The 15,839-nt window shown below is 39.4% G+C and overlaps 1 protein-coding gene across 1 annotated transcript in view; it reads right to left on the bottom strand.

Moving 5' to 3' along the window:
• KCNU1 (potassium calcium-activated channel subfamily U member 1) overlaps positions 1-14,508 on the bottom strand; it is a 127,942-nt gene extending 113,434 nt beyond the window's left edge. Inside the window, 2 exon segments of the mRNA XM_037055092.1 lie at positions 11,274-11,393; positions 14,314-14,508. Coding sequence (XP_036910987.1) covers positions 11,274-11,393; positions 14,314-14,508 — 315 coding nt within the window.
• Positions 14,509-15,839: the final 1,331 nt, after the last annotated feature.

The raw sequence follows: 15,839 nt of genomic DNA, 5'->3' as shown, positions 1-15,839 counted from the left end.
AGAAATCGTTGCAAAAGTCCTTTTCCAGTTCCGACTGACCCTCATTTACATGTGCTTGGGTAATATGCTAAGAGCTTCAACTGGTTTTCTTCCAACTGCTTTGTAAGTGGCAGTGCTGTGGCTTACTTAATACACAGGAGTTACTGGCTTCTGTTTTATCATTTATATTAAGTGTTGAGATATTGCTAAGCTCAGGGAAAATGTTGGGAGTGGAGATTGTGTGTGTGTATCAGCACATTGATAATCATACATAGTTTTCATGAAATCTTTTTTCTTTCCTTTACATATGAGCATATTTTTTCTCTCTTACTAAATTTCATAAGTGACTCTTCAAGTATAAATCATACATTGACAGGCTTCCAGAAAGATGGTGGCAGACTAATGTTTACAATCCTCCAAATCTTCGAAATCAACAAAAAAAAGAGAAAGTGTTAGTTTTCTTGACCCTGAGAACGATACAAACCTCATGTCACAAACCTGAAGAACATTACATAGAAATAACATGGAGCCAACAGAGAAGTCCACACCAGCCCAAAAGAAGGTAGTGGGGCCTAAACCCTGCGAACACTGTTCAGTGAGTCGGGCTGAAATGGGAGATAATTCTGAGATGACCTGCTGGGTTGAAGGGGCAAATCTGGAAACGCTGGCTGTCTGGCAAGGGCAGAAGGCTCTCCACCAGAGGCATGGATTGCAGACGGAGCCGCAAAGACAGAGGGGCCTGGTGGAGGCACTCTGAAGCCGAGCAGTTGCCGAGGAGGGACCTTTTAGCTAACAGCAATCCCTTTTCCTGGAAGCACCTTGGAAAGCAGTGAGAGAGAAATAAACCGAATTATTTGAAACCCAACCCAGAGACAGCTCCACCTGCTGAGCTGCTGGCCACAGCATCCTCCCCCTGGGTTTGTCCGGGTGGGAGAATGCACAGCAAATAGAGGCTCTGCCTTCCATAGCGGGGCTTCACTCTCCCTGTTTACCCAGGGACAGTTCTGGGGACCTTCAGAACGCAAACAGCCATCACCATGGTTAGCAATGGTCACGGCAAATACTTCCAACTTTCAGTTACGAATATTAGCAGACAACAGAAAATCGACAGTTATATGGGAAGTATAAGAAAACAGGAGGATCAGGTCATGAAAAGGGATGAAATGAACTCCAATGAAAGAGTTAACATAGACTATGTAATTAAACTGTTTAAAAGTCCAATCATTGTTCCTAGTGAGGCTCTAAAAATCTGTTAAGTAGTGTTGGAGGATCTGGGAAGCAAAAAGAGAATGTGGGGGTAACACACATATCATAACTGCAAGAAGTTGCACCCCATCCCTGGCTGAGAGATCAACAAAAAGAGGCTAGGATTGTCAACATTTCGCATCTTACAAGAGGTGTGTGCTTTGGAAGTCGAGATTCAGACCTAGGAGGATGGGTCCTGGCTTGGCTGGCAATTGTACCTCTGAGAAGGTGCTGGGAGCCTGGTGCTGGCAGTGTTGAGAAAAAAAGTTTTTCAATAGTTTTTTTAGTGCTGACTGCTACAGGAGTAAAATATGGCTGAATAGATGAGGCTGAAAAATATAGATGCAAAACATGGAAGAAGCAGTTCCCTTCCTCTTTCTGGGTTTCCGGTCTCCTCTTGTACCCCTGTCAGCAGAGCCCAGCTAGGAACATAAGGGAGCTCACATAAGACATGTGTGATTGCTGAGTCCTGGCCTCACCCACAAAGAAGAGGAGAGAGGGTGGGAGCTGGGAGACAAGAGCTTAGTATCTAATTGATGGGGGTGTCCAACCCATAGCCCACAGGCCGCGTGCAGCCTGGGATGGCTCTGAAAACATTCAGAGCCCAACACACAATTATAAATTCACTTAAAACTTTTTTTTTGCTCATGAGTTTTCGTTAGTGTTTGTGTATTTAATGTGTGGCCCAAGACAACTGTCCTTCCAGTGTGGCCCAGAGGCACCAAAAGATTGGATGTCCCTGATAGCAGGTCATCTCAAGCGCTAGAAGACACTGAAACATTTACTCACATTTCAGAAAAAAAGGACTGGAAGCCAAGAACTTGACATCCAACCAAACTGTTGCTCACTTGTGAGGAGAGCAAGATAAAAGCCATGATTGGATATTCAAGAGCTCGGAAGAGCTCTTGAGAATGGAAGAGCACATTTTCCCTTACAAAGACATACAGAAAGTAGTCAAGAAAAAAATCAGAAAGGTAAAAATAATGCAGTTTTTGACTCTGAAGCAAAGATTAAGAAAACATATTAACAGGCGTATAATGCTCAAAACAAAATAGTGATCTAGAAATGAATATCACATTAGTTCAATTTTGGGAAGGAAAGAAGAGCAGTGTGAAAGATCTCATGCAAGAACAGGATATGGACATAGAACGTGCAGATCTACATGGAGAAGTACGGAATGGGAATTCTGTACTGAGTTTGATTTACCTAGTATGTCTATGCTACGTATGAAAAATGGGATTATCCAAGTCAAAGATGCAGGGAAGTAAACAAAAGCAATAAAAAGTTACAAATCAGAAATGCAAGTATCAGCTAATGGTCAATGCTTATGTACCTTGAATGGTTTACACGTATTATCATGTCCTTTTCCCTATAATACTTTAAAGGAGGTTATTCACATTGCAGGAACAGAACCCAGTTTAAGAAAACCCACTTGCCCAAGATGACATGTAGGAAGTGGAGGAGCCGATGTGTGAGCCTACGTCTCAGAAATCGCAACCACCGTGCAGTTTTGCCTCCCCAGTGAGACCCGGAACCTGGCCTGGGGTGCAGCTCAGTTGTGTATCTGCTACCCACTCTCCCTTTTCTTACTAACAGATGTCCCACTTTTTTAAGGCACGGATATTAGATATTCTACCATGCAGCAAATTCAATTTCCAAATATTTTAAAGACCAATAAAGCAGATCACCATAAGGTGAATAACTCCTCTGGTGAATTAACAAATAAATGTATTTATAAGTCAATAAAAGAATAAACATCCAGGTGCATGATATTTATGAGACGCGCTTAAGAGGAAATAAGACAGAAGATTGAAAGAGAGCTGGGCAAAGACATCCCAGGGAAGTTTGAGTGAAATGGAAGCAATGTTGTATTTTAAAATGTTCCAGCCAAAAAAAAAGAAATAAACTAAAAAAATGCTAAATATGACAAAAAGGATATTTCACATTGATGAAAGGCATACTCAGTCAAGAAGATGTAATAAATGTGATATGTAATGCTAGGCACTAATCAGCGTTACATAAAATGTATAATTCTTAGCCTGTTAGAAACTCAAGATATTTAAAAAAGGATAAATAATCAATGAAAATGTCTGACATTCCCCTTTCAATCAGCCATCAGATAATTAAGGGTATGGAAATCATACAACACAACGAAGAGTTCTTATATATCAAACTGGTACCACGTATATTCTTTCTAAAGTCCACTAAGTAGTCATAAAAATGATCATGTGCTGGGCAGCAAATAATTTCCATGCATTCTGTAAACGAGAAATCATAAAGGCAGTGATATTTTTGGTCCATCAGTTTTAACAAAGTAAAAAAGATGGCCAGCCACTCCATCCCAAAGAAAATAAAAGCAGACCGCATTAATCTCAATACACCAGGAATCAAACAAGAAATTAAAGTTTAAAATAATGTGACATTGATAAAAATAAGGGCGTTACTTGCCGAAGTCTGTGACAAATAGCCGAAGAAGGAGTCTGAGGAAAAAAATTGTGTAAATCAAATTCAACTGAAGAGGCCAGAAAGGTTAGGCCAGCCCCCGCGGCTGGCGGTCTGTGAAAACTGCGCATGCGTGGTGAGACTCAGCACCGGGTGTGCACAGCGCAGTCCTGTGGCATCCGAGTGGAGACACCAGGCCGGAGAGGTGGGGGAGGGGTACACCAGGCCGGAGGGGGGGTCGGTGTACCAGGGTCTTGAATACGGGGATCCCAGATTGGCAAGAAATGTCAGCTCTCTGGCAGAGTTGACTCAGACTTTAGGAAGGCTCAGCTCATCAAAGCTGCCCCAGTGATGAAAATATGGGCTTTGTGTTTGGAGACCAGGGTCCTCGCAAGAACAATGTAAGTCACTGCCACAGTGGACAAAGTAACGTGTGGGTTAAGGAAGTTGCTTTTTTAGGACAAGCTTTACAGGTGGAGCAGCCTGTTTATTGCATGTTAATCCTTCTTTCTTGGGGGCTACAACTCACTCTCCCTGACCATTCTCCTTGCAGAAGGGAAATATGTCAACTTGGGGATTTCTTCCAATCAGCTCAGCGCCTATCCAGTCAACTGTTCCCCAGACTTGGGGCGGACCTTTGGATGATAGGAGAAGAAACAGGTATTGGTGTCAAAGAAGGCTTATTAGAAAACTCTCTTCCTAAGCTGGTGGGGTTATAAAACTGACTGGATGGGGAAATAAACAAAATAAATGAGATAAAACTTGCAGGAGACTGTTCTGTGTGGTGTGGGCCCAGCTCCCACTGGGAGACGCACAGGAATCACGCCCATGGATAGGTTCCCCCATGGGGGATCAGGCCTGCAATGTGCCTAGGCCACTTTGAGTCTTGCTTTTTGCTAAAAACTCCTTCACCCGGATGTGTGGCAAACATTTACTGCAAAATAACTTCCTAAAATCCATGCTAAACCTCCTCGATCCCAAGTGTAACCAGTTCAACCACTTTTGCCTTTTCATTGGCTAATATCCCTCTTCTGTGATGTGATTAGCGGCATTGGCTCCTTTGTTTTCTGTAAAAGGTAACCACCTAAAGCAGCCTGTGCATAGCAAATGAGGACCATCATGTAATGTGCCCAGAAACCCTATAAAGGCCGGTCATGACAAGGCCCAGGGCTTTTGCTCCCCTTGAGAGAAAGCCACGCTGTCCCTTTTCCTTCAGCAGACTCAGTGGTCCGTGTGAATGTCTCGTTTCATCCATAATGACACGGATACTGCGGGCCGGTGTCTGCATCAAAACCGGGTACCAAAATTAAGAATGATAAAAATATACTAATTATATGTATATGTATATCATGAGACTAATGAAAAAATATAGATTTCCAGCAAGGCTAAATGAGACCCAAAGGGAGGGATGGGGCAGGTCATGAGGGGAGAATGGTGTAAATCAGCAGGTGAGAGAGAAAAAGTGTTTTTTTCGAACCACAGGGGGAGTGTTAATCTATGGAACAGTGAAGGGGCCCTTCAAAGTTGCATTCTTTTCAAGTGGCTCTTCTTTGGAAAATGTCCTGTGGCTTTGACAAACAAAGGTGATTCTGTTATTTATTGTCCACATGTAAACTTTGAGAATGCAAGAGACTCTGTAATCAATGACATCAGGACACCTGGCAAAACCTGGGTTTCTGATCATCCCGTGTCATGTCGATTCAGTAACTACTGCGTACCACCTCTAGGAAATAGTAATTGAGTGGAGAAATGGGGAAACTGTTGTGAAATCTCAAGAGAGGTACGAGAAACTAAAAGAACCTAAATTGTCGGACATCTGTCTCTAAAGANTTGACAAACAAAGGTGATTCTGTTATTTATTGTTCTCATGTAAACTTTGAGAATGCAAGAGACTCTGTAATCAATGACATCAGGACACCGGGCAAAACCTGGGTTTCTGATCATCCCGTGTCATGTCGATTCAGTAACTACTGCGTACCACCTCTAGGAAATAGTAATTGAGTGGAGAAATGGGGAAACTGTTGTGAAATCTCAAGAGAGGTACGAGAAACTAAAAGAACCTAAATTGTCGGACATCTGTCTCTAAAGAGATTGCTTATTTATTTATTTATTTTATATTTTCTTGTTTATTCCATTACAACTGTCCCAATATTTTCCTCTTTGCCTCCCCTCCTCCCAGCCTGCCCTCCGTGTCTATAGTCATTAGATTCCACTCGTACGTGAGATCATGTGCTATTTATCTGTCACTGCCTGGCTTACTTCACTTAGCACAACAGTCTGCAGTTCCATCCATGCTGTTGCAAAAGGTAGGCATTCCTTCTTTCTTATTGCTGGGTCATTTTCCTTTGTGTAAATATACCACAGTTTTTTAATCCACTGATCTACTGACGGGCACTTAGGCTGGTTCCAAATTTTGATTATTGTAAATTGTGCTGCTATGAACACGGGGGTGCATGGGTTCTTTCGGTGTTTTGGGATTCTTAGGGTATATTCCCAGAAGTGGAATTGCTGGGTCAAAAGGCAGTTCCATTTTTAATTTTTTAAAGAAATTCCACACTGTTTTCCATAGTGGTTACACCAGTCTGCATTCCCACTAACAGTGCACTAGGGTTCCCTTTTCTCCACATCCTCACCAGCACTTGCTGTTTGTTGATTTATTAATGATGGCCATGCTGAGCAGCGTGACGTGGTATCTCATTGTGAGACACTTCTCCAAGGAGGACATACAGAGGGCCCAATAGACATATGAAAAAAATGCTCAACATCACTCACCATCAGAGAGATACAAACCTAAATATATTTTAAAAATTTCTTCTGGATTGAATTATTACAGTTGCTAAGATGCATTTGATTAAACAACATAACTATATTACAAATTCTGAGGCTTATCAAAAGTAAAATCATACAGGAAATTCATCCAAATGACATGGATTTTTAAATTAATGTGTGTATTTATGGATGTTAATTATTGCTCAAATGAGATAGGGTTCAGCATCTTATATGTTACCTCATTTATTCATTGATTAACCTATCCATAGGTAGTATTACTTATCCCCATTTTGTAAGTTTTTCATTTTATCTCTATGTATCAAATTCCTCATTTATCAAAAGGAGGTGGTTGTAAAAGGACGATAGGAGTGCAGAACCATAGTGAAGTGTCTTCAGGGAGATACATATTAAGAAATAGCACTTAAGAAAGTTGGAGAACTGATGGTATCTGCCAGCCCCTCAGAAGTCTGTTGCAACAACCTTGACCTCCTTCCCGGGGTGTGTTTCAATTTGCAGACACAGGATCAGTGGACTAACCTGAATTCAGATCTAATTTTACCTCCACTGGCTCCATTAATCATTCATTTTACTATTCTCCGCAAAGAACTGCCACAAGGAATAACAAATTTTATTATTCCATAATTTAAAGTTTACAGATAGAACTTATGATGGGGGAGGGAGAAGAGTTATCTTAAGTTCCCTAAACAACTAAAGAAAATTTATCTGACAGTGTTGCTAAGAATCTACAGATTTGAAGGAAGAAACTCATGGCAGTGGATGGAGAGGAGAGTAAGGAAGAAAGTAATTTTTTGCTATATACCTTTTGATACTTCTTGGATATTTTACCACATGCATAAAAAGATAAATAATGAAGTCATCCAGAAATCATCAGTGTGAATATTGTATTTTCTACCAGTCTTTTCTTTGTTTACATGATAAAGAGCTCTGAACTAAAGCATATCTCATACTATACAACAAAATGAGTTCCTGATACTTGATGGTATATTAAATACGAAATATGAAATAAGAAAGGAAATGGAATAAAACATAGGCGAAGCTACAACATTTCAAGGTGGTAGAAAAGGTTGTTTAATTTCCTAACATAAACAGTGGATGCAAACTGTAAGAAACTGATTATTTCTAGTATGTTTTATATTTTTCTTTCCATTACATTACAAAAGTATTTTTTATTTAGTCAATTTTCCCAGGATCACTTTTGAAATATTCCTTCTCATTTTCAAAGGAATGGTGATGCTCTCTTTGCCCATTTTAGTTGTTCTGTCTACTGAGACTGACAACCTTTGTTCTTGCTAAAGGCTTATTTACATATCTACAGGAAGGATCCTACATTCACAGAAAAGTTTTCCTTCTTTTAGGGGAAAGAGTGAAGGCACAATACAAAGACACATAAAGTGTTATATTACCTAAAAAAAAAAAATAGAAGTCAGAGAAGACAGGAAAATAGAATGTGGACATAAAATGGCACTTAGAATGAAGCTAAAAATAGATACATGTGCTAAACATGAGCCATAATTTTGGTTCAAATGGTCTAGCCATCAGAAAAAGGAAGCAACATAGTTAATTGCATAATTAACAACATACCCCACCCCGTCCAAGAAAACAGAATGTTTAAAACTAGGCCTATATTTAGAGCTAAGTGAAAAAGCGAATCTCCCACAGGTAGTAATAAAAACATACCTTGTGATAATTTTAAAAAAAACCCATAAAGGTGATTGATACTTTGTCATGTTTTAATCTCTGTAAGGATTTCTAGAAGATGTCCTGTTTTGAAGAGAATACTTTTTCCCCTTTTGTTTATTGGATTTTCCTCCTTCTCCTTATTTTCCATCTTTTTCTTTTTCTCTTGTTTCGTCTTCTTGTCCTGCTCGCCCTCTCCCTTCCTTTTCTTCTTCTACTGGGTGGTTGGCCATGAATCCTCCCCCAAAGTATTAAGGACAATCCTCCCCCAAAGTAATCTCAGCATGGTCTGTTGAGATTTTTAATTTGCCATCTTTGGGGGTTTTGATGTAGATACTGTGCCTTCGCTGAAGAAGAAAAGTGGATGTTTTCTTCCCTTTATTTCCTATGTCCCGGCCCTCTTGAATTATCACTAAAGAAATCCAGTCATTGAGCATTTGTTGAACTAGACCTTGAAATCAGCTGGGTCTCCTCCCGTAGGAGGAGGGGTGATGGTGGGGATGTTAATATGGATCTTTGAAAACGAACCTCTTTATTTCTCCAGATATTTGGTCTGTTTAAGTTTCCTTTATGGTTGCTTTTGGTCATTTGTATCGTCCTAAGGAATCATCCAGTTTTCAAATTTAATTGCACAAATATCTTTCAAGTTTCTTTTTATCTGCACTTGTTTTCCCATTTTAATGTCTTATTTCATATGTATGTATGCTCTTTTCTCCTCTTTTAGACTAGCTATTGGTTTCTCTGTTTTATTGTTTATTTTTTTAATATTTCACATAAATTTTATTTTCAAAATTATTTTATTGTTTGTTATTGTTTATTTCAAATAATCAGCTGCTTTATAATTCATTAATTTCTGACTTTATATTTATTCTTCTTAGATTAATGTTTTATTTTTTAATTTTTTGAGATTGATGCTTAATCATTTATTTAAATTTTTTTATTTATCAAAAGGTTTTTATCGTAAAGCATTTAACCCAGGAGCATTCTCAGCTTATACTTTAGGTGTAAGTGATATGTGGTGTTTTAATTATTTTTATGCTTTATGTATGCCAAAATTATTATATTGATTTCTCCAAGTCAAGGATTATTAGAGAATTTTTTAAAATTTTAGCTGGAAGGTCTTTGTTTTTGTTTTTTTTCCCTGGGTTTATTTATTATTTTCCTATTTATTGCACTGGGTTCAGTTAATGTTGTCTGTCAGTACTTTATCTGTTTTACAGTTGGTTTTTTTGTGGCTTAATATAAGCTGAATTCTTGTAAATAGTCTGTAGTCACTTGTAAGTTGAATTTGTTTTCAGCATACGGAGTTTAACCATATTAATCAGCTCTCTCATTAAGTTACTCTTGTCTTCTTTATGATTATTGTTTTTTTCTGTCTATTTAGTATGTCCTAATGTAAGATAACTGAACTAAAAGTTCTTAACTACCTTTGCATTGTTAATATTTCTTCTTTATTTCTTGTAATTTTTACTTATTCATTATCTCTAAGTTACATTTTTGGTGTAAAGATACTTGTGATGTCATATCTTTGCTGAGGATGGTTACATTTATCATTACAATGGTTGTGTGTTGAATTATGTCCCCCCCAAAATGTATGTTGAAGTCCTAAGTGTAAGTACTTCAGAGAGTGATCTTGTTTGATAACAGGGTTTTTGCAGATGGATTTGCATTAAGAAAAGCTCATAGGATAGACTCTGATTCGGTGGGACTGGTGTCCTTATAAAAAGAGGAATTTGGTAGTCGATGAAACTTCTTCCCTGCTTTACGCCAGTGACCTTTAATATGACACGTTATTTCCAATACTACCCTCCTAGAGTCAAACACGGTTAGACAATTTCAAGAGATCCTGATCAAGAAGCCCATGTTATAATCAGAATCACAAAATTCTTCTCTAATAGATCATTCTGATGGGAACTTTGAAGGAAAAAAAAAAGATCAAAACCTTAGAAAGAAGAGAAAAGAGAAGCACATTCCCAGATGATTCAACGTTCCTTGCAGATTTTATTAAAGCAGGTTTACTTATGTACTTCCAAATAAGTTTTAAAAATTGATTATTTTGAATAAAATAACATTAATTAGAAAAGAGCAATGTCTTTGCCAATTATAAAAAAAAGCAGAGAAAACTCTAGTCTACATGTGTCTGTTTCTGACATACCACCATCTGATGGCAGTATACCCTCAAATTACAGCTTCTGATTTTGAATGTTTCACACCAAAGTCTGCTACTGAAATGATGATCAGTGTACTATTCACTTATAGGGCACCTGCTATTTCCAGACAATGGCATATAAAGATTTCTGCGGCATAATCTCTTTTCTCAAGGAACTCCCAGTGTATTGGGGAGAGAGGCATATATGCACAGACAATTTTCATAACGGTGTTCAAGGCCTGTCATAGAGCCTTAGAGACTCTTAGCCTCATATAGAGATGAAGTAAGATTTCCACAAGGACATGACATCTGGATTGAGTTACAGGTCCAAGTTACCCAGATTAAAATATGAAGTAAAATGAGAAGTACAGGGGTCTGGCACAAATAACACCCCTTTTTATTACATAAAAATCTTTTGTAAGAATCACACTCGAGCACACCAAATGACATTTTAGATGAAATCTTCAAATTGCTGTCTATCTCGCAAGAGACAGTCACCTACACTACCAACCACCCAGAGTGGCATTCCTTCTGCCAGGCCCTGTATTATGAAAGGGCAGAAGATGACTAGTTTGTTTCAGGAAGAAAAGGGGCTATTGTATTCACAGGACTGGAATATAGCTGCACATTTCAGGGCTGATAAGCCACTAAACATCAAAATTTGTTGAACATCTGCTATATGCCAGACATCCATATAAGAAGAACAAAACACGTCCAGCCTTTGCCCTAATATAGCTTTTCTTCCGGATGATAGGCAGGCATTAAGTATAAAATACAATTCCAAGTAATTATATTCACTCCGAAGAAAAAATCAGGAAAACAATGGTTAAAGAGGGTGGACACAGAGATGGCAGCTGGGAGGAAGTGGTGTTTTAGACGAGGCCATCAGAGAGCATTAGACACTTACCCGCATGATAAAATGACATGTACCGACCATCACCATGCCCACGGCTGAAGTCTGCTAGCCAGGTAACAATGAAAATGTACTTACCAACACTCGCCCCACGAAGGTCTGTGCCGAAAGTAGCATTTCTATATGATCCCGAAATTCTCCATGGAGTTGGAGACTTTTTAGATGTTTACTACCGATGATCTTTGACAAGATTAGTTTCTATAAGGAAGAGAAAGGAACTGAGTGTGAGCTGGACCTCAGACAAAGTCATCTGGTAACAGCGTCTCCTGGTGTCAGTCAGAAATGACCGTAGTTAGCCCAAACCCATGGAACCCTATTTCAAAAGATGAATTTTACTGAGTTTGCATTTGACAGGTCTTCTGAACAAGTTTTTAACACTGAATTTGACGGTCTTCATCACGCTTCTCCCACACACTCTCACTCCCAGACCCTTCAATGACATGGTGCAGGTCTGAGAGCAACATGCATATCTCTGCTCAGGGAACGAGGGTCTTATCCTTTTCCATCAAGATACATGGGCAAAGAAAAAAGATTACACATGGATTTTTAGGTGACTAGTTGAGTAGCTGCTTTTTTTGAGAGAAAAAGAAGAAGGAAAGTTTTCGGAATTTAATATTGCTTTTAGTTCCTTATCTAGTATCATGTCCCGGTGAAATTATAATTCATCCTCACATTTGCTAAATGCCTTTACTTATTATATATGACCTGTATAATAATCCTATGATGTAGACAAATTGTGATTAAATCCATTTTATATTGATAAAGAAACTGAAGTATGGAGAAATTAAATGACTTGCCCACAAGCAGGCAATCGGGAAAGATGGAGTCCAAATTCACCACCACATGTGTTGCTGGTCTTGAACTAACAACAAGAAAAACACAAGCAAATTAGGACTGACCACATCATGCTTCCTGTACCCTCTGACTTTTAGAAAAGTTTATCTTAGGTAGGGCCAGGGTTTTGAAATGACTTAATTTTTCTACTCATATTTTCTGAGTGGTAGGAAGAGAAATCTTAATAAATAACTACTGGGTAGAGTTCATATCTTGATCAATGATTTACCCTTTCATACCTATAATTCATCACACGCATTCCTGAGATGTTTGGGAATTGATTTTTAAAAGATATTAAATATGACATTAATATAAAACACCCATTTGTATTTCATTATAAAATTGGAGGTGCCTTCGATGGAAAACAAATTGGCCCTAAGATATAATAAAATCATACTAACTAATGTAATAAGCCTTTTTAAAATGGTCCTTTAAGAAAAAAAATGATGACTCTCCAAATAATTTTTACATAACAGTAGCCAGATTTGTGATATTTTTTACATTTGGCAAACTTTTCCAAAAGCTGAGAGAAAATATACAGCATTCTCAATTTGTATTAATATAACAAATTATTAAGAAATCACTCAATTTTTATCAAAGTCCTCAAGCTTCAAGAGCAGAATAGTACAGTACTCTGGTTTCTTGGATCTCATTCCTTAACATTTTGTAACATTTGCTTCCTAATTAAAAGGTAGAACTCTGGACCAAAGGGTAGACAGGAATTACATCCAAAGAAATGAAAAATATAGCAAATATTTATGGACAAATGGGTTCTCACATTTTGGTGACTACATGCAAATGAATATAATGGAGAAGAAGCTATACAGTTCCTGGAATAGGAATCTAAGAGGATTAAATAATTCTGCTCGCTGAATAGTGCATTGAAAATAGGAAAGAAGGCTAACTCACCAACCCGTGTGTATACTCTGTCAGTGCCCCAGAATTCGTTCCCCAGTTTTTATATCATTACTTAAAGTCTCTCATCTAGAAATAATTAGTAATAGAGTGAACTTATTTTGTGACAGAACCTGTGAACATCAGTATTGGGTACTTCCCGAATGCAGAAACCTGAGTTCCACATTATGAGATTGCCACTGATCTTAAAAAGTTACCAAGCTATTATAAATTCTGTTATTTTTGTCAATGTGTAGCATGAAGAGAAATGTTCTAAGCAACCTTGCAGTATTAATTATATTGTCCAGATGAAATGTGTTCTGTTATGAAAACTACTGTAATCAGAGAAACAAAGTCTAGGAAACAGAATTTAGGAACAGTCCACACTGGGCACAATAAAGCTCTTTCCCTTGGGCCACTAGTAGTAGAATAGCAGTGATGCAGCATTTGAGTTTTATTTCAAGCTCTTAGGTAACATCTTGTCTGGGTATGATACCATTATTTTCATCGTCGTCTGCCAGGTGTCATTCAATACCACTTACCCTTGCTAAACTTGTCTCGGTATGAAAAGGTCTTTGCAGGCCCTGGCTGGTGTAGCTCAGTGGATTGAGCGCGGGCCTGGGAACCACACGATTGCAGTTTGATTCCCAGTCAGGGCACATGCCTGGGCTGCAGGCCAGGTCCCCAGTAGGGTACTCACGAGAAGCAACCATACATTGATATTTCTCTCCTTCTCTCCTTTCCTTCCCCTCTAAAGATAAATAAATAAAATCTTTAAAAAAAAAGGTCTTTGCATTCGAGGCAGGATGTCATGTGCGTGTGTGTGTGGGCATCCATGGGATAGGTATGTGTAACTCAGTGTGTTGTGTTAACATGGTATACAAAAGGCAGTGCACATATGTGAATGCATGCCCACCACGAATGATGGATTTACGAAAGCGAGGGCGATTTTGGTGCCCCTTTTTGCCTCCCTCACAGGACCTAGCACAGCTACCATTTTAAAATTCAAAATAGAGGCCTAAACATAATGTTTCTGGGTGGGGTTTTTTTGTTGTTGTTTGTTTCGTTGTGGTTTTTTTTTTTTTTTTTTAGAAAAGCAATCTCTGTTTCCAGAGCTACCATTCATCAGCGGCCACACAAGGTATTTCTTCTCCAAGTCGCAGGAGAGGAAGCCTGGCCCTGTCCCTGTGGCCTTTGAAGCAGTTGCCTGGGGTCTGATTTTCAGCCTCAAGCAGATCAGCCCCTTTCTCAGGCACCAGATCAGAGCTGCCTCTGTTAGCCTGTAAAAACTGAGTGAAGCCTTAGTCATCTTCTAAACACAAACACATGATTTCTAAATCAAACCTGTCTCTGCTCTTCATACAGTGGGATCCCAAATGAGGAAACTGACCAAGAGAATTCCGGTTCCCTTGATGTTGTGCAATTTCCTTATGGCCGACCAGATTTGCCTGAAAAGGAACAAGATGAGAAGTCCACAAAAGAAAGTCCCTAAGGAGGAAAGAATAAACGCAGCTTGGATCTCAGTTGTGCAGGCTGTTTTCCCCAGTTCTGGCCCATTAACATTTTGTAGGTTGGTTTGAAACATCAGGAAACTGAATATCGGAACTCTGTGATGTCATGATCACGTGGTAATGACTCTAGGAACTGGAGTTCAGTGCATCCAGAGTCTTAACACTGGGGTCAATACAATGAGTGTTCTAAGAACATTGGTTGGCTAATCACTGAGGGGCTGACTCACAGGATGCAGGGGCCTTCAGATGCTATGAATTCTAGCTCTCATTCTGTTACTTTCTCCTTGACCTTCAGGAATCTACATCCTTTGTGGCCATGGTTAACAGGCTCTCTGTTTGGTTTGTGCAGTCAAACATGTCAGAATAACTCTTTTTTTAAAAAAAATTATTTATTTATTTTTAGAGAGAGGGGAAGGGAAGGAGTAAGAGAGGGAGGGAAACATCAGTGTGTGGCTGCTTCTGGAACGTCCCCTGCTGGGACCTGGCCTGCAACCCAGGCGTGTGCCCTGACTGGGAACCGAACTGCGACCTTTTGTTTTGCAGCCCGTGCTCAATCCACTGAGCTACACCAGCCAGGGCAGAATTACTTTTTGAATGAAATCACACCCAACCATCTGTGTGTCAGTGAGTTGGTTCTTCACCTGAACAAATACCACACTCTCAGTAATCGTCGAAGGGCAGATGAGAGAAGAACTTCAAGATTTTAGATTATCCGTTCAATAAGAAAAGTATGGGATAGAGTACAGGTATCACAGAAGGCAATTCTGCCAGGGCGAGCACCGGTCAATTGTTATTTGAACCTGCGACTCTGTTCCCTTTCCTTCTTTACAGGACCTTACCCTTTCTTGTGTTTATCTCTGCACTGTCAGCAAGCCCTTTGGTTCAGCAGAGGTAAAGTTCAGAGTGAGAGCAATTTCTTCTCTTTTCTCTGATGTTTTCCACGGTGTAAGAAATGCCCTGCCTGTCAGAGTTTACAAGCGGCAGGGAAAATGTAAGAGCCTGAAGGGGGGAGGGTCTCTTTCCCCCCAGTTACCGTGGAGATGACCTGACATGAGGTGATGAGACCCAAGAGAAACTCTGTTGTCCTTTGCAGTCCACCATGGCTCTGCTTTGGGTGGCAGACTAGTTGTAGGAGATAAAAGCATTTCCTAGAACTGTTGCCATGGTTATTGTTCCTCCCTTTAAGCTCACCTATAATTTCCACAAAGCCAGGCCACTAAGCTAGCTAACTAGCACAGGGCAGTGTGACAAAGAACTCTGGTCAAGGAGTTCCGAGCCCTGGGTCCCAGCCCCAGTTCTTATAGTAAGTTACTATGTGATGTCTAACAAGTCACTGTACTTCTCATAGTCTTCCATTGGGTTGACAAGAACATCTACTTAATAGAATTACTGTGGGGATTCCATA

Source organism: Sturnira hondurensis, unplaced genomic scaffold (assembly GCF_014824575.4).
Source record: "Sturnira hondurensis isolate 20B ecotype Veracruz unplaced genomic scaffold, ASM1482457v3 Scaffold0008640, whole genome shotgun sequence".
Lineage (NCBI taxonomy): Eukaryota > Metazoa > Chordata > Mammalia > Chiroptera > Phyllostomidae > Sturnira > Sturnira hondurensis.
The sequence above is the reverse complement of the archived record's forward strand: the minus strand, read 5'-3'. Positions and strand labels throughout refer to the sequence as shown.